General features: G+C 37.2%; 2 protein-coding genes across 3 annotated transcripts; one reads left to right on the forward strand and one right to left on the reverse strand.

Moving 5' to 3' along the window:
• Positions 1–10768: 10768 nt before the first annotated feature.
• LOC103963906 (probable LRR receptor-like serine/threonine-protein kinase At3g47570) lies at positions 10769–15204 on the forward strand. 2 transcript variants are annotated; one of them, XM_048590278.1, is made up of 6 exons: positions 10769–10898; positions 11110–11607; positions 11744–11815; positions 12166–12471; positions 12565–14565; positions 14662–15204. In XM_048590278.1, the coding sequence occupies exons 2-6, from the start codon at positions 11307–11309 to the stop codon at positions 15030–15032; spliced, it is 3051 nt and encodes a 1016-aa protein (XP_048446235.1). In that variant the 5' UTR covers positions 10769–10898; positions 11110–11306; the 3' UTR covers positions 15033–15204. The 2 variants fall into 2 exon arrangements, with proteins under 2 accessions (XP_048446235.1, XP_048446234.1); XM_048590277.1 differs by lacking the exon at positions 10769–10898 and having other exon boundaries at positions 10948–11607.
• Positions 14610–19729, reverse strand: LOC103963926 (inactive beta-amylase 4, chloroplastic). The gene is given in 14 exon segments (XM_018651561.2): positions 14610–14928; positions 15161–15299; positions 15423–15599; positions 15747–15852; positions 16456–16525; positions 16660–16913; positions 17560–17684; positions 17749–17864; positions 17947–18169; positions 18513–18603; positions 18606–18765; positions 18967–19095; positions 19406–19427; positions 19430–19729. Coding segments are annotated over 11 exon segments (1416 nt in total). The 5' UTR covers positions 19599–19729; the 3' UTR covers positions 14610–14928; positions 15161–15299; positions 15423–15599; positions 15747–15795.
• Between the last annotated feature and the right edge of the window lie 115 nt (positions 19730–19844).

Consider the following 19844-nt stretch of genomic DNA (forward strand, 5'->3'; position numbering starts at 1 on the left):
AGTGAAATTGAGGCTTTTCCCGGCCTATTTGGTCTTAGTCACAGTACAAAAGTTGTTCCTCTAATTGAGATCTTCATTCCTATAAAATTTGGAAATTTTTGGAGTTGTTCGATTTTCTGGCAAGTCGGCCGAATTCAAATTCGCTGTCTATTTTCCCAGATTCTATCATTTAGGTATAGTTTTACTAAAAGGTGTCTAATTATGTTTAGACGCGTTGGTGGGAAGTGATGTCATTCTCGATAGTTCGAGTGGCTTTCGGGTAATGGAAAACTAGTGAGTGGACCCCTTCATAACTTATATATTTTTATAAAATATTAGCCTCACATGCATTTCATATTTTATGAATGGAGCATGATTTGTAATAAGTTTTACGAATTTTCATACTTATGATTTATTTGGATTGCCTTTATGAAATAATTATAATTTATCGAATTTATATATTACTAAAGGTTATGAATCATTGAATTTTTAGTTATGAATTTCTATGGATTTCGAATATGATTTATTCTGCAGGTTTACAAATATGAGATTCCATGGATTTATGAATGTAATTTATCTTGGATTTGAGAGACTTAAGTTTTGAACTCCGGACTTGATTTGAGTTTTGAGATATGTTTTTGGTACTTACCTAGTGGGTTATCATACGACACATCCGCACATCACGGGTATTGTCTATGGCCATAGGACACATATGATGGAGGAGTGAGATATGATTTATTATATACCTCCAGCTTCACCGCCGAAAGCGGTGTTGGACAGCTTCACTAGCTACGGCTAGTGTCGGTGTGGATATATGCTATTTTATACAGCTTCACCTTCGGGTGATGGATAGGTACTGCCTTCAGGCAACTATGATACCCCTAGTTGAGTACTTCACTTATATGATTTACAGAGGTTTTACGAATGTTTTACATGGCATGCTAGGGTTTTTCATAAAACCTATATGTAGAATTATATATATATATATGTTTTCAAAACAGGAGGTTACTATGTTCATAAAGAAAATGGTTTTTCTATTATTAATAGTATTATTATAAACTTTGGTCCACTCACCTTTTTTGTTTTTGCACCTGCCCAGGAGTTAGGATTGAGGCACATGATCCTGGTGTCAGGGCACTTCGACTTAGTTATCCTCGAGTCTTCTCAATATAGGTATCATTTCCTTGTTCATATCTTTTCTTAGTAAACCTTCCATATTATTCTTAGTAATTGTATGCTCTGAACATGATTCTGCATCGGTTTATATCTTTCTAATTAAATATTTTATCGGTATATATGTTTTTAATGGCTTTGTCACCCTCGGGTGTCGGCCAGCATGTGCCTACCTTGGTATTTGGGGATATCAGGGTTGAGGCGCGTCAAGTTCGATGCAAATTTATTTCTCTCATCCATTAGTATAGATATATCATTGTATTTGAATAATTAAAATAAATAAGTGCGTCTCATACTGAAAATATGTGTTCCACTTCCACTTGAACAAGGTATCCTTTTCATTTTCTAATTTAGATTCCACAAGCGCTTAGATGGAAACTACTAATGACTCGAGAGCCTCAAATGCTGGTGAGATCTAACGTGGAAACATCATCGATTTGTCGGAATGACAAGGAATCAAGACAAACAAACACCAAGAGGATAAAGATCTCACCGTGACGCAAGAGATGGCAGGGGTTCAACCTTGAAAGGCTGCCGGATGGAGGAGATATGCCTAGGCCCCCTCCACCAATGATGTTCCGTTCTCAAGAAATGATGTTGCTGAATCAGTTGTCAAGCGAAGAAGAAAGTAAAGCTTATCAACACTTGTAAGACAAAAATGCTCAGCAGAATAGCTAACATAATTCATTCATAATTCAAGCTACATCATCGCGGAGAACATGATTCATAAGAACAATGTTCATATTATGAATCGTGTGCCATCATTTTCGCATAAATATCGCCTAGGATCGTAGTGAGCTATTGTGTGAAGATCCATATTGGAGGAGTCTTTACTGTGTGCCATAGTTTTGAAATAAACATCATTCTTTTGCTGCTCGTAGTAAGCCCTTGCACGTGACTCCATGTTAGTGGTGTCTATACTCATAATTCGGTCATCATGCTCTCTTTGCTCCCATTCATTCGCTTCCTCCATCACCTTTACCTTTCTTTCTGCAATTTTTGCTTTCTGTCATCTGTTTTGGCCAATTGTTTGGTAAGCTTCTCCATTATGTCACATAAATGAGAATCCAAAGTTTCTACTACCTTGCTTCTTTTGTAACAAACCGTTCCGGGATTTATAAAACAAAAAGGGTATTTTTATATTTTCACTAAGTTTGGGGATATTTTCATTTAAAAATGGTTTTTGGGGTCTTACTTGGTGAGCCCAAGGGGCCCACCTCCTGATTTGTCCCCCAGTTCCCTTCCCTTTTCTTTTATTTTTCTGAAAACTCTCTCTTTATTCTCTCTTAGTTCTCTCTTCTCTCTTATTCTCCCTCTGTGATCTCTCCCTTCTCTCTCTCGAAACCCTCTCACCCTCCAATCCACCCACACACACACCCTTACCATTTACCTGCAACACCATCACCATCACCCCTGCGAACTAAGATTCAAAGAAAGAGCACCACAAACCCTCCTCTTCCTTTCAGCCGGTACTGTTCATCTTCTTCTCCGTCGTGTTTTGTATTTTTCTGACGTTGCTAAGCTTCTAAAAACCTTTGGATGTGTTTTAGGGTTAGATCAAAACTTGTTTTAAGTTGTGTATAGGCTTGAATCGCAGAAAATAGCTCGGAGTAGCTTTTCCAAAGTTGTGTATATGCTTGAATCGCAGAAAATAGCTCGGAGTAGTTTTTCCAAATTTTTCGATAAACACCGCCCCTTTCGAGGCAATTTCCGGCCAAACCACGACGACTACTACAACTTTCCTTTGCAAGGTATCAATCTCTTCGTCTCGCTGAGTACTACAACTTTCCTTTTCGTCTCACCCAATTTCGTTGCATATTGAATAAGTTATGGGAGTTTAAAGTTTGCCCAAAAACCGGCCAAAACCTTGGCCTGAAAATGGGTCAACCCGACCCATTAACCTAAGGTCCAACCCAATTACCCAAGCCCAAGTTTGAAATCCAAACCCAGGCCTTTGGGCTGGATCACTAAGCCCAAACCCTTTAAGATCCAACCCAGTTTCCTTTTATTTAATTTTTCTTTATTTTTATTTTCAAACCCAAAACCCCCAAGCCCAAAACTCAGACCCAACCCTGATCCAAGCCCAGACTCTGTCCCTTGACCCGTTGACTTTGACCCGGTTTACAGTCATCGTTGACTTTAACTTTGACTAGTCAACAGTCAACATTGACTTTGACTTTGACCAGTCAACGGTCAACATTGACTTTGACTGTTGACTTTTTAGGTGTGCGGGACCTCTCTTAGGCTAATTTCGACGTCCTGAACTCGTTTTTGAAGTCTGTTTTTCCAAATTCAATCGTTTGAGTAGAGTTTGACTAAGTACCATTTATGTGCTTAGGGACAATTATTTGTGGCGTTTCCGTTTTCACTAGTTGCGTGGCTCTTCGGCAGAAAAGTACTGTGAATGCCCCCTTTCTAAAAATGCATGTTTTGATAGTGGAAATGCATACATGAAAAGCATGATTTGATGACTATGTTTTATGAGATAATATGTTTATTGAGGCTAGTTTGAATTATTACTATTTTTCCTATAACCCGTGTTCTTGTAGAATATATGTTGGATGACGATATGATATTTAGAACATGTTTAGAACACCTCTTTATAGTATAGATTCCGGTCCGTCCCGGTCGATGGTTTGGTGTTGGCATAGGGCCTGGAGTGTGTTTCCTCTGGCTATTAGCACAGGGACGGGGAGCCGGCATGGGGCCTGTAGTGTATTTTCCTCTAACTGTCTACTCAGAGACGGGGAGCCGGCATGGGGCCTGGGGGTTATCGGACATTCACTAGTGATTATTACATATACAAGTTATGATTTGAGACATTGCACGGCATGCTAGGTTTCGGAAAACCTATGTTTATCATAATATATGTGTTTTCATAAAACTTGGGGATTAGTACGTTGATAACTGTTTTATTAGATATATATATATATATATATATATATATATCAACTTGGTCCACTCATATTTGTTTTGCGCCCCCTTTAGGACTTAGAATCGAGGCGTACAATCCCGGCGTCAAGGCACTTACGCATCAGCATCTTCAAGTCCTCTCAGCGTAGGACCCATTCTTTTATTCATTCAATTTTATATTATTTCTTTAGTACTATAGTTAGTTGTATGCTCTGAACACGTTCCTTAAATGCATATTCATTATTCTTTCATATTTATAAGCCTTATCTACCCCTTGTTTTCAGCATTTGCACTCAATAAATGGTTTTCGTCATCCTCGAGTGTCAGTTAGCACGTGCTTATCTTGGTATTCGGGGAATATCGAGATCGGGCCGTGTCATCTTTTGCATGCTTCTTTTTCAGCTCTTCTTCTGGATCGTTTCCTTCTAAGAAATTCAGCTGTATAATATGGATCTTTGTCAGTGTCATGTGAGATGAGAATGTCAGACTCTTTCGATTGTGAAGAGAATGAGGAAACATTGTTTGGGTTTGTAGCCATAGGATGAGGATTAGACTTTTTCGGTGAGGAATTGGTGTTCATGTTTGCAGCAATAGTAGGAGGATCAGACCTCTTGGCTGAGGAATCAACATTTGGGTCTATATCCATAGTTCGGGTACCGGACCTCGTTGGTGAGGAAGTGATGTTTAGGTTTGCAGCCACAATAGGAGGATTAGACCTCTTCGGTGAGAAATCCACATTTAAATCTGTAACCATAGCATCAATATATGACCTCTTTGACGGTGTCAAACCTTTCCATTTGATATTGTTTTGCAAAATTTCCCTAGCAATGGTTGAATACAAAACGTTTTTTTTTCAAGCTTCAAGAACAATATATTTGCTTGAAGAACCTAGACATGATTTTAAGAAGTTAGCTATTTTTGGTATATTCGATCCCATCTTGTTACTAAGAAAAGGCGAAGGAAAGTACAGATTCTCACCTTGTTAGATTCCGTCAATCCACTTTGTTTCTCTTTTATTTTGGTAAGACATTCATGAAACTGATTGCAACTTCCAAGAATTATTTTCCACCTAGATTGGACGTAACATCGTGATTGCTCATTTTGATCACCGGTTATCTCAGCATGTTTTTGGTATATTTGATCCCATCTTTGATGAATTGCACAAATATCGTAGAACTAATTTGGGATTAATCACTTGGAAATGAGATCTCACCATGTTTAATTTCTCTAAACTTAGCCACCTTAGTAAACTTGACCTACGTAGGAATAACTTCACTGGTATCATGCCAATAAGCCTTTACTCATGTAGGTCCTTAAAAGCAATTCGTTTGAGTGATAATCCTTTTCTAAAAGAACAAATACAACCTGAGATTCTTTCATTGAAATCCTTGTCTTTCTCTCGCTTCATAATGTAAAATTGACCAATATCACAGAGGCACTGAAGATATTAATGTGTTGCAAAAGTCTTCAAACACTCATCCTTGCTAGTTCATTTGACTGCGAGGCAATGCCAACTGATTGTGACATGGTTGATTTTCATGGCTTCCAGAATCTTCGTGTCTTGTTTTTGTCATACTGTGGGCTCACTGGTCAAGTACCTAGATGGTTATCAAACCTAAAGAATCTAGAGATATTGTATCTAGACCATAATCAAATCACATGGTCAATTCCAAGTTGGTTGGGGACTCTTCCAAAACTCTTTTTTGTGGATCTAGCATTGAACCAAATTTTAGGTGAATTTCCAAAACAACTTTATAGATTACCAATGTTAATGATGAATACATCTCAGATAGACAATTATGAATTCGAAGTTCCCCTCATAGGTGGCCTGATAAAAAATCCAAGTTTTATGGTGCGTCAACTGTCTAACTTGCAACGAATGATAAACCTAAGGGGCAATAACATTAATGGTAGTATACCTACTGAGATCGGCTAATTGGAGCTTCATCGTGAGCTGTATCTTGACGACAACAACGTCTCTGGTGACATTCCTGATCAAATATCTAACCTAAAATATTTAGAGATTTTGAACCTCTCCACAAATCATTTGTCCTGAAAAATTCCCTTGTCAATGACGAGCCTTAATTTCTTGAAAGCATTTGATGTCTCGTACAATAATCTCAAAGGACGAATACCCATGGGCACGCAACTTCAGAGCTGCAACACTTTCGCATTTGAGGGGAACCCTAAACTTTGTGGTGCTCCACCTCTAAACAGGTGCATAGAAAGTGATGCGGATGGTAAGAATAAAGTCGACCCAAATGCGGGCAATGAATGTGACGAGCTTCCTTGGTTTTTTATCTTTGTAGCTCTAGGTTTCATTGTCGGATTTTGGATTGTTGGATTTTGGGGAGTTTATGGTTCTATAGTTCTTAAGAAGATATAGAGGTACACATATTTTCAATTCCTTGATAATATACAAGATTTGCTCTCAATGTGAAGATGGTAGTGTGCATGGCCATGATGAAAAGAAAGGTTAAGGACTAGATTCTACTTTTCATTATATATTTTTTATTTTCAGTAAAACTATTTGGATATACAAAATTAACACACTTGGTGACACGCTTTCATTAGTTGTATCGCACCTCTATGAGAGAGTGTGTAAACAAATGTGTTAATTTTGTGTGTCCAAATAGTATGACTCTTTCAATTTTTTTTTTTATTTTTATCATGATGTAAGGATTGTTCTTATATATAATAGTACAATAAAACTATTCAGACACACAAATTAAAATACTTGTTGACACATTTTCTAATATATGTCGAGAAGAAACTTATTATATAATGACGACAATTAACAATGCAAAAGGACTTTGGGATATACAAAATATTAAGCAGGAATATGATCATGTGTGAATCATCATGAACAAATAATTGGATTTAAAACTATGATGGTTCAAATTCAAATAGCTGGAAGGTGAAGTTATTGATTTAAAATATGACTTTACTTTACTCAAGCATGACATATTTACCAAGAAGCAAATATAGTAGTAGATATAAACTTGTTTCCAATAGATGATGACAAATTAACCAAATAAAAAAAAAAGGTGATGACAAAAGTTCTACTTGTATTTGATTTTCTAATCTTCTGGTGATAATTTCTTTAAAGCTTTTACACAATTGTAGGAAGTTAGGGATTACTTCTTTGTAATTTTATTTAAATTTCGGGGTTTGGTTCGTGATTTAGCATCCAAATCGAAATAAATTGAACACGTATTTTTTTTTTCTCATCTCTCTTTAGTAGTATGACATTTGTGAAATATTGTTGTTACGACATCAACATTTGCTATCCATATGACGTTAATAATCATTGTTGGAACCAAATTTACGTACATTTGTGGACGGAGACTGAAATCCAGTTGGAATAGTCCATGCGTTCTTCATGAACGTGTCTACGTGTAGACGGTGGCGTAGGGGCTTATGTTAAGCATAGAGAGAATGTGTGTAAAAGTCCGAGAGAGAGTTCTTGTAGGGAAAGTAACCTTTATCAAATCGGGAGAATATCTAGGAGAAAATCTAGGATAAGATACCTGTTAAGGCCCAAAAATGTCACATGCAAGCCCAATCAAATCTCAAGGCGCAATAGTTATGCAAGCCTCAACCCGAGGCCAAATTCAGTGCAAATGTGCGGAATCAAGAAGGAGTTATGTTCATAATGATGCCATGCTACGTTAATCAAGTCACGCTTGTGCAAACTCATGCATATTTGTCACGCCAAGTTTTATCATGATAATCACTATTCATGCTAAGATAAGCCCAAGTCACATGTCTGTGCTTGTCAAGTGAATTGTGGTGTGGATGGTTATGGAAGTTCATTGAGTCTATGTGGAGTCAAGATTATGGAAGACCAAGCCCATAACCTTTGTATACCATGTGGGCAAGTTTGAGAAAGAACCAGCTTAATTTCCTCATTTCCCTAGCAAGCCGGCCTTAGAGGTGTGCAAGTGGTGCCACCGCACAAAGCTCCCCATTTGGAGGGGCTTGATAAAGATTTTATTTTACCTGTGTATAGTATATATATTTAAATTTGCTGCAAAATTCCAAATTCTTCTTGCAGTGCCATTGTCTTCTGCGTCTTATCCATGTACCATGAGCTGGGTTCGATTCTACCCAGTGGCGGTTTTTGTGTTATATTTTAATTTTTTGGGTATTTAGAAGCATGAGGTGTGTTTTATTTATATTTATTTGTTATTTAAAGCATGACATTTATTTTGTGTTTCATTTTAATTTTTTTGGGTATTTAAAAGCATGAGTTGTGTTTTATTTTATGTTTATTTTTTTTGTTATTTAAATCATTGTGTTTCGAACCCAAAACATAGGAGATGTAAATAGGTACCTAGCCATCACACTGTGATTCCTTTTTTTTTTTTTTTTTTTTTTACATCATCTCAATTATATATGATCATAATTAAAATGTAAAAGAAAACATAGCAACTAAATTAAATGTTAGACCTTCTAAGGATTTTTTTAAGGTATGTAATAATAAGGAAATCCGAACCCAAAAACATAGGAATGCAAATAGGTACCTAACTAGAACACCAAAATTTTTTTTTCTTTATCTCAATTTATACATAATCATAAAAATTAAAATATAAAAGAAAACATATCAACCAAGATTCCATACTTTTTAAGGGTCTTCCTTAGAGCCTTGCACAGGGCTCTCCAAATCTCAGGGCCGTCCCGTGTTGCTATGCATGTTTTGAATTAGTTAGTGAGACAAGAGAAGCAATGAGAACCAAAGAAGAAAAAAGGAAATTTAGAAACTTATACAACATAGACGAGTCTGACGAGATATGATAGGTCACCACTTAAGTTTGACAAGCATTATCAAACGCACCCTTTCTCCTTCTAAAGGAAGGATATCGTACAGAACGTAAATATCAAACATATTTTCCATACGCGTGTCCTGGTCCCGAAAAAAAAAAAAACACATATAGTCTAATAGCTACTAAAATCTATAGCTTGTTTGTCTAATGCGACATTTTCATGACATAAAAATCTTGTTGGTAACTTGTAACTTATTTTAATGATAAATTATGAACGACATTAATATTGTTTACTATCTTAAGGGATTTGATTGTCTAAATCTCCACCACAACCTCCTTAGTGGCAAGAACTCTAGTTGCTAAGAGGCAAAACGCTAAGGCATAAAACATTGCCACTTCTGGCAATTCAAGTTTTAGTTCTTAGAAACTTGTTTGTTAGTAGACATGTAACATCATGTTAGAGTAATACATGTTTTTATTCAGCATAACTGGCTGATTAATGCTTTAGCTTTTCTACGTAGCAAAAGACACTGGGATTAATGGGATGCCAATCAATATATAATGTCTCAGGCATATTCAACCCGTGATTTGAGTTCCCACGAAGACTTCAATATTGATCTTTCATGGCCTGCATGGACAAGTCAAATTGCATGATAGGTAAAGTGTTGTACGGCTGAAGATTGAAAATGTAAAGCGTGTTCAAACAATATAAACAGGTCAACTTTTTCTACGGCAATTACTGAAGATATTTTTTTAATGGTCATTTTGTCGGTACTTCAAGATATTTGCTCTTTCATCCAAAAGATGTGCCAACCACAATCTCATTCGTACATGCATGTATGACTCGTATAAATGCAATGACACTATCATCAAGTTCCTCATGCAAAATTAAAATTTTTGTTGGGTATTAAAAGATGAAAATATCTCAAGGTAAATACTATAAATATCATCCCCTCTCCAATGTATATGAGCACCAGTTATTTTAGTACATAATGAAAATATGGTACTTTTTAGTAGAAAAAAAGGTAGTCGTACCATTTAATTTGAATGTTGGTAGTGCAACGGAAATATATCCAAGTATAATATCCTACTATGATTATGATAAGGTTACAACTTATAATGCAAAATGACGTTATTATTATAACAAGGTTGATGGTTACATTATTGACATATTGTCACGCTGGACATGTTTGATCCCTGCAGGTGAAAACCGGGACTCTTCTCCAACTAGTAGAAAAGTTTGGGTCAACTAAACATGTGATGGAGACCAAGGACTTTGGGGTGCACACAGGAGGTAGCGTTAGTGGAAAAGTTGGGTGACAAAATGGTTTTGGTTGGGAACAAGAGGCTAATGTGGGAAAACAATGTCTAGGTTGGTCCTTAGGTTGACAAATGACAAGTATGTTTCAGAACATGAGAATCTGGCACGAACGTGTGTGTTGGTTGCCATAGTAATTAGGCATCAAATTTGTCATCAAGTGAGTCGAACTTAAAGCCTCTTGCTTACAAATAGAGAGGAATGTCATTAGACCGTAGTGCTAGTAACTACCATGTTTATACTAATTTACAGGCCAGTTTGCTAACCATTTTATTTTCAGTTTTCATTTATAAAAATTGAAAATTTTAAACTTCTTTGGTAACTACTTTCTTGAGTTTTCAAAATTTAGCCTTTAGTTTTTAGTTTTCATTTTTTTGGAAACTGAAAGTAGTTAGAAAAACAAGTTTTCAATTAAAAAAAAAAATGAAAGTTGAAAGAAAAAGCTAAAAACGAAATGGTTATCAAACGGCTCCTTAATTACCAAGAAAATAAGAAATTTTAATAAACTTTTTAAGTGCATTGTAGAGGCACAATGCTATGTTGTTTGTTTTGATCGAGTGTGAACTGAAGACTACAATTCCACATTTGGGCATCTTCCGCTGTGCAGCACAAATTACCAATATTGTTAAATTTCAATGAAGATGTTTGGTCTTCGTTTGAAGTCTAAGTCTCCTCACTTCGACGTAGAAGCCGGGCAATGCAAGTCTCGACGTAGAAGCCGGGCAAGCCTAAGTCGTGCACAAGGCTTGGTAACACCATCTTGTTTCCCTATTTATGTGAATGTAATGAGTTCAAGTTTTCCATCGAATTAAAATCGAAAGACGAAAACTATTACAATTAAGGAGAGTATATATATACTGTGTATGGAGAAAAGTCGTTTCCTACTGTTGAGAATGTTGTCAATGATACGCTGCTTGTGTTATATCTATATGATGATTATGGCTAATTACTTAACTGCAGGTGCATTAGCAATAGCTCATACCAATTTCAGCACAGATCAGTCTGCGCTTCTTGCTCTCAAAGCTCACATCACTAGTGACCCTCAAAACATCTTGACCGCCAACTGGTCCTCTGCCTCCAATTCTGACATTTGCAACTGGGTTGGTGTTACCTGCGGTGCTCGCCACCATAGAGTCACGGCCTTAAATCTCTCGTCCATGGGTCTTGCTGGGGTTATTCCTCCGCATCTAGGCAACCTCTCATTTCTCATTAAGTTGCACCTTAAGAATAATTTTTTTAATGGTCCCCTACCCCAAGAATTGTCTCGTTTGCGCCGGTTGAAGGCAATTAACCTTCAATACAACAACTTTACCGGAACCATTCCTTCGTGGTTTGGGTCCTTCCCTAAACTTCAAACCTTCATATTGTGGGGTAATGGCTTCTCTGGTTTCATACCCGCTGCTATCTTCAACTTATCTGCACTTGAAAAAATTGATCTGAGCAATAACCAACTATCAGGTACGTACGTACTAGGCATATAAATTAGTGTTGCTTGCTTCATTACATTTAACATCTATATTATAAAATGTATAACAATCATCTCGTTTGTTTTTTTCCCTTCTTTTTGGTTGGCACGCATGCACATATTTAACAGGTAGCATACCCAGAGAAATCGGCAACTTAACAATGGTGAAGGTCATATACCTTGACGACAACAAGTTCGAAGGTATACTGTATGACTTAGGTTTTGTTACACGCACACACACACACATATACACAAGCCTCTTCTTAGCTGGGATCTTGTTCAACTTCAGCAAAAAATGAGATGAGAGGACTATCATAGGATCGTATATTTACCGTGTAAGACCCTCGTATTCTAGAGCAAAAAAGAGGTCCTATATAGTGAGTACATGGTCCTTAGAATGTATCCCACTTTTGCTATGATAGAACGGGATTCCCACTAAGAAGCTGCTCCTATATATGCATACATGATTTTAACAATATACACGGATTGATTTTATAGAACTCCCGAACGAGATAGGCAGTTTAGGTCAGTTGGAGGTGTTGTTTGTGCAGGACAATGCTCTAAAAGGCTCTGCTTTGTGCCTGTCCTCAACATATCTTCTTTGACTACTTTCACTCTATACGGAAACAACATGAGTGGTAGTCTTCCGGACAATATGTGTGAGCATCTTTCGAGTATTCGACGATTATATTTGGATCAAAACCAGCTTGACGGTATGATTCCCTCCAAACTGTGGCAATGCAAAGAGCTTCGTGAAATCTCATTAGCGTCTAACAATTTCCGTGGAAGCATACCCAAAAGTCTTGGCAATTTGACCTACTTAAGCAAGATTATTCTTTCCGACAATAATTTAGAAGGTAATAAACGTGGGAGCATTTTACAATCGTTTCGTTTTTAGTTAAACTGAAGTTACAAAGTTAATGTAAACATACATGCTGAAATTGTGACAGGTACAATACCGGATGAGATTGGTGATCTTCCACAGTTAGAGATATTGACACTGCATACTAATAATCTCAGTGGCGTCATCCCATCCAAACTCTTCAATAACTCCATGGTAAGAGAAATAGGGCTTTCTATTAATCAGCTCTCAGGTGGCCTCCCAGCAAACATAGGTCTTAACGTTCCAAACCTAGAATTCCTAGGTGTGGCCCAAAATAACCTCGTGGCCGGACCACTCCCTAACCTCTCCAATGCTTCCAAGCTCAAGGAGCTAGACATGAGCATAAACTCATTTACCGGGTTTCTTCCTATCACACTCTGTTCCTTAAAAAACCTCGAGTTTCTTATCTTGCATTCGAACAATTTGACGATTGATGCTTCTGCTCCACAAGTAGGAAGCACTCTTTCTTGCTTGTTTAATCTTAGAAATCTAACAAGATTATACTTGTCATATAATCCACTAAACACCAAAATTCCAGCTCCTCGCGGCAATCTATCTACGTCACTCCAATATGTTGATTTAAGATTTTCCAACATCAAGGGTAACATTCCAGTTGATATTGGCAACTTGAGCAGCATGATAGAGTTAAACCTGGGAGACAATCAGTTGAGTGGAGCAATTCCAAGTTCAATACAAAGGCTAAAAAATCTCCAAGGTTTGTATTTGAATGATAACCAACTCCAAGGACATATCCCGTATGAACTCTGTCAACTAAACAACCTAGCCGATTTACGTTTCGGTGCTAATCGGCTATCTGGTTCAATTCCTTCCTGCTTGGGTACTTCGACAGTAGCTCTAAGACGTTTATCGTTAGTGTCCAATTTGTTAACTTCTAAAATACCACCTTCCTTGTGGGAACTCAACCGTATATTGCACCTAAACTTGGCATCCAATTCTCTAGATGGACCACTCTCAGAGGATATCGGAAAGTTGAGAGATGTGGTGGATATGGATTTATCAAATAACCATTTCTCCGGAAACATTCCCGGTAGCATTGGTGGTCTTCAAAATATGATTAGTTTCTCCTTGGCAAACAATTCTTTAGAAGGCCCTATTCCCAGTTCATTTAAAACCTTGCTAAGCCTGGAATTCTTGGATTTGTCCAAAAACAATCTATCCGGGGTGATCCCAAAGTCATTGGAAGCACTCTTGTATCTCAAGCATCTGAATTTGTCTTTCAACAAACTCCAAGGAGAAATTCCGACCGGCGGGCCTTTCGGAAACTTCTCTGCTGATTCATTTGCATCAAACGGTGCACTCTGCGGTGCTTCTCGACTCCATGTTCCACTATGCAAAAATAGAACAAAAGTTAAGCCGAACTGGAGGAAAGCTAAATATATCATCCCAGGGGTCATATCAGTAATACTCCTAGCGGCCGCTGCATTGATTCTGATACAATGCAAGAAAAGGAATGTCGAAGTTGTTAGAGAAACTGCCTCGCTACATCAAGTTCTTTGGAGAAGAGTTTCGCGCCTAGAACTTGTAAGGGCAACAAATGGATTTCATGAGAGTAACTTACTAGGCACAGGTGGTTTTGGCTCAGTGTACAGGGGAACACTTTCAGACGGGATAGATATCGCCGTCAAGGTTTTCAATTTGCAGCTAGAAGAGGCATTCAAAAGTTTTGAGAAGGAATGTGAAATGCTAAGCAATATCCGTCACCGGAATCTTATTAAAATCATAAGTTGCTGCAATGATCTTGATTTCAAAGCCCTGATACTTCAATTGATGCCTAATGGAAGCCTCGAAAAGTGGTTGTATTCTCCAAACCGCTCCATGACTCTCCTGCAGAGGTTAGATATAATGAAAGATGTTGCATTGGCACTAGAATATCTTCATCATGGTTACTCGATACCTATCGTTCATTGTGATGTGAAACCAAGCAATATATTACTAGATGATGATATGGTTGCACATGTTGCTGATTTTGGCATTGCAAGACTCATTGGCGGTGGAGATTCGATGACAGAAACCATGACCCTAGCCACAGTTGGATATATGGCTCCAGGTGATGTATTTTCTCAACTTTGTATATATTGGTCTTATAAGGAGTTATAATTTTCTTTTTATCATATATAACTAAATTCACATACAAATTTTGCAGAGTTTGGGATGGAAGGAAGCGTTTCGACAAGAGGGGATGTGTATAGTTTTGGTATTGTACTCATGGAGACATTCACAAAAAGGAAGCCAACAGACGAGATGTTTGTTGGGGAAATGGATTTAAAGCAATGGATTGCAGATTCATTATTTCCAGATGCTGCAATAGGTGAAGTTGTGGATGCCGATATACTTGGGGCGGAGGAAGATGGTGATTTTGTGAGCAGGAGGGATTGCTTATCATCCGTTATGAGATTAGCTTTAGCTTGCTCTGCAGCATTGCCAGGAGAGAGGATTAACATGAAAGATGCTGCAATCACACTCACCAAAATCAAGACTAAGTATTTGAAGGACTATGGAGGAGTGAACTCTTAGTTCTTTTTCTTCTCTAAATTTTTGGATCCATTTTCTTATTGTTGTTTTCAATCTACAAAGACTACATTATTTTCTCATAGTGATAGATATGACAATATGATGATATTCCTAAAGTTGAAATGCCGTACCTGGATTTGTCAATGCAATGAGACCAGTAGTACCAAAATTGCAATTCCAATTATTCTTCCCATATTTGGTAATAAAGCATTCAGTTTCTACAGCCAACCAAATCCGTTTCAAAAATTTACACTTCCAACTCAAGAACGCCTGTCATGGGAACACGAAGTTACTTCAGTCAACATATCAGGAAGTTACAAACTTCTACACATGCCCTTGACAAAAAATTATCGGGCAGTGAGGCTGCTCCTCTAGGTAGTTCAATAAACTTACGGGTAAGTTGGGTTTTTTGGCTGCTTGACAAATTGTGCTCATCTTTTTAACAAAAGGAACGAAGTTACTCCAATTTTCAGCCCTAAAGATCTTATCATTCTTTCTGAAATACGTAAATGATCTTACTGCTACAGCCTGGGAATGGTAACCGTTAGCATGTATTTGCCATAAACCAAACTGCAGGAGAAAAGCAAACGCGTGAATACGCAGGATAGAATGGGCAAAAGAAAAAGTGGTTAACCATTAAACGCTATCAGAAGCCATGTGTTTCTAGTTATCTGACATTTGCATTATCCAATATATGTCTAACAGAAAAAATGGTACCTGAAATTTGCTTTTGTTATTGAGCAAAGGATGAATTTACCCTATCAAATCATTCATCGGTATTTCTCCCTATCAAATGTACCCTTTTCTTTGAAACACTCCATATCTGGTGCAAATTGAATCATGTTAAGTTACATTGGAATTGTATAGTATTTTAAATATACAATAAACAAAGCATAAGGCCAGACATTTTATAGAAGAAAGCCATCAGCAAGCCACCACTACCACCACCCAGTGGTGTAAATGGACAGACCCTGCCAATCCAAAGTAATAAGATACTGATATACGGTATAGTGATGCAATTCTATATTTGTTTTCTATTAATATCAAAATTGTATTCCAAATTTCAATAAAACAGAAAATGATTATTGATGGACTTATCATATGTTTCTTCTTTATTATCCAGGCAAGACAACCCAATTAAAACTAAAGATTTACCTCATAATGAATTATAAAATACTAAAAGAAACCTAAAAAACTGATCTATAATACCCAATATCTGTAATACTAAAAAAGCTCATATTGACCCGTTCCAAGCCCATGTTGAACCCAGAGACCCTGCACGACCTGCCGTGCCAAGCACAGCCGCATGGGCTAGTCCTACCTAACTTAAAAGCTTGAATTATACAAAAAATATCTAAAGTAAGTCCAAAATAAGTGCCAACAAAGCAATAACCTAAGGAAGCATTATTTACAACAGGCCTCGTACCTGTTGGAGTAAACCTTCTGGGCTACAAAGACAGGATGCCGGGTTATCACCATCCATCATTTCTAAGCAGCTGCAATAAGATATTTAGCATGTGAACTTGGTAGAAAAGATACATTTGAAATCAAGCAGATGTCTAAGAAGCCCTAATTATCAGGTTGGACAATGAACAAAATTCCAGTCAGAACCTTAAACATAGAATCTTACGGAACATGCAAAGCAGCTCCATGACGAGACAAAAGTGAAGCAAGAGGATCATAACCATCTCTAACAGCAGTGTTGTAGTATCCTGTTGTAAGTTAAGCAGGGTGTGCTATCGCCTGATACCACCAATATTTTCCACCAATTTTAGCTGCCAATATAATTGAAGTTTGCTTGTTTTCTTGATATTTCTTCAGAATGTTAGCTGCCTTTGCAAGAATATCATCTGCATGATGGAGCAACCTACCACCGTACCATTCCTACAACGAGTCAAGGCACTGTCAGATCTCCTAAGCTCCACAGTGTTTTCCAATAATTTTAATCATGTTATGCCAAGTATTGCATGATAAAGAACCATAATATAATTTAATTTTCCACTTATACTCCATAATTGTCCTTAGTTTACTAACCAGTAGATCCTATGATAATTTTTTTTCTCTCTAGAAGACGAGCATCAATGCATTTTCATTCTTAATCAAATTGCATTAACTTAGTGCAGTTTCTTAAAAACCCGTTCCCTTGTCATGACTTCATATTAAATCATTAGAACATATCTACTTTTTAATCATGTTACGTAAGAGTAGTTAAGACTTAAGTAGCAAACAGTCTGCAAGTACAACCCCTAGAAGCAAATAGAGTTAGTTATAAGAAAAGTTCCAGTGAAGATTGAAAATATATATTGCAGGCCCATGTTGTTTATATGCACCTACAGAGAAATGTTGCATGGCTAAAGAAACACAACTTCAATTCAGCATTTGCATTTTAGTCCAAGTGGTAGTTCGAGGATGAAATATGCATGAACAAAACGATAAAAGCAATTATGTCATGCAAGTTACACTAGGCTTTAGCTATGCAGAAATATTTCATGGGAAGTAATTAAGCAAGCTGCTTTCATCAGTTTCATACAAGAAAAAGACACCCATAATCAGAAAGAAAGCTTTCCTCTGCCTCTCCAAAGAAAGGAACTTCAGATGGAAGACTGTTGTAACAGCCGGCTTTTTGTGGTCCCTTCTTTTTCCACTGAAATTTTCCTTCCTTGCATGCAGCCATCACCCATCCTAACAAGGTTGTAAATAGTAAAAATTCAATAGCAACCAAATTTCCGTCAGAGGAATGAAAGATTTTTAACATACATGTACTTGTCATAGCACTGGAATTCACCGATTCCAGGAAACTTCCATCTACCTTCACCAAAAGGATGTGCAGGATATCTGTGTGAGCAATGCAACAATGTTGCATAAGAAATCATTGGACTAGCTTCATACTCATAGTTCTAGTGTAACTGTAACATACTTAAGTTCACCAGAAGGACCAACACCAACACTAATTTCTTCTATTATAGTACCGATTAAGAATTCAAATGTCTTAGCAAAACTTGACATGAAATCTTCAACAAATTAGAGGGCAGTCTGTCCGCAAAAGAGAGGAACATGGTCAACTCCCAGTGTAAGATAATCATCATTGGAAAATCCATTTTGGTCCCAATAATATATATGCTTATTCTGATCACCAATTTGGGAGGAAAAAAAGAAGAAGTCAACTTCTTTATCTAGATTCAAGATTCAAGCTGATAGGTGTGTAACGAAGGCCAAACTATAGTTTTTCTTTCAAATCCCTTTGCATTGATAAACTTTTTAAGCATATCAAAGCTAAAATCAAGTATGCTAATGGGGAACACAGTACCATAGCACGTTGTAGAGCATGAAACTGAAGAAACATTGATAGTATCTCTAGTCATCCAAATGGGTTACGTTTCTTAAAGTATGATCGGGTAAATTAAGCTTTCCAATACAGCCATGTGCATTGTACCAGACTAATAACTTCAAATGGGATTTCAAAATATCAAATAAGACAAACCTCTATGATCCAAAGTGGAAGAGTTACACCCCCTTTTCTGCTAGAAGAAGAGTCCACGTTTGAGTGAAAAGATTTGGCAACATGCAACTTCAAACTTAACCTGAGTCAAAAATCAATTTGAAAAGCTCTTCATATAGAGACCAATCATATGCAAGAGGAGAGAAACGCTCTACGATTCCTCACCAAACCTCAACTACAATACCGTGGACAACTGCCAACTTGAGTGCTTTTAGAGCTACAGTTAAGGCCTTGATTCTGAAACAACAATAAATCCAGCAATATATAAGGAGATTCTGTCTCACTCGAAAGGAAACTAAATTAAAAATAAATAAATTTAGATAGTTAACTGCAACCTTGTAGCTAATCATACTCCGTCGTTTAAAAGAGTATAACAACTAAATTAAGAATGAAAATGCATCACTAGCCTCATCAACAGAAAGTCATAATAAAACTTACTTCCTAATCCTTGGACGCCCCGTACCATCAATGCAGAAGGCATCAACAGGCATCATCACATACATGGGAATTCTCTTATCTCGGGAAGACGGCAACGTCAAGAACCTCAAATTCTCTGGTGCATCCATACTGCAGGCAACAAATCATCTAATTATCACACAGACATATTTATAGGATCCCATTGAACATTCAAAAGCAATAAATTAGCTTAGGAACTTCTCGTCAAATCGATTAAAAGAATGTACACCAAAAAAAAAAAAATCGATTAACACAATTCACGTCTAAATTTTATTGTTTGGAATTTATTAGCAACCCAACTGAACCTTTTCAAGTATTCACTTCAGCAACCTAATTGAACCTATTCAAGTTTTCTCGCGAACCAAACAGACCGTGCAACTCAAAAGAAAACGGGAAAAAACCGTAATTGTGTGAGATAAACCTGAGAATACTATTTCCAGCAAGGATGGGCTGCAGCAAGTGAAGAGGCCTTTTTTAAAGACGGGCAGGGTCGAAACGTTTCGGAGGAGGTTTCGGCAGTTGGGCTTGTCGTCGAAACTGATTTCTCTGAAGCAGAAGAAGCTCCTCCTCGCTGTTGCGCATTTGCAGACGACTGCCATTGTCGCCATTGCCATCGATCACAGAGAATCTCTCAGCGATAAAGAGACAAAATCCCAGTGCTTGTAATTTTCATTTGCAACTGAAATTTACCTACTCTGTGTTCTGGTATTTTTGGGTATTTTAGTTCTGTGCCCCCTCACACTTATTTCTACTTCTCGCATATCACTTATTAATTTATGTTATTTAACTGTTTCAATTGATTGACAATCGAAAATAATAGAGATGTGTGAGGTAAAAATCGGTGTATGGATATCACCACC

This window comes from the organism of the source record quoted next, unplaced genomic scaffold (assembly GCF_019419815.1).
Source record: "Pyrus x bretschneideri cultivar Hongxiangsu unplaced genomic scaffold, Pyrus_bretschneideri_v1 Contig31, whole genome shotgun sequence".
NCBI classification, from domain to species: Eukaryota; Viridiplantae; Streptophyta; class Magnoliopsida; order Rosales; family Rosaceae; genus Pyrus; species Pyrus x bretschneideri.

What these genes read in the sequence shown, in the direction of transcription:
- LOC103963906 (XM_048590277.1), top strand. Translation starts at nt 11,013, where the DNA reads ATGGAGAAAAGTCGTTTCCTACTGTTGAGAATGTTGTCAATGATACGC. An exon ending in GAGCAATAACCAACTATCAG is followed by an intron (nt 11,608 to 11,743) that starts GTACGTACGTAC and finishes CATATTTAACAG; the next exon opens with GTAGCATACCCAGAGAAATC. An exon ending in AGTTGGATATATGGCTCCAG is followed by an intron (nt 14,566 to 14,661) that starts GTGATGTATTTT and finishes CAAATTTTGCAG; the next exon opens with AGTTTGGGATGGAAGGAAGC.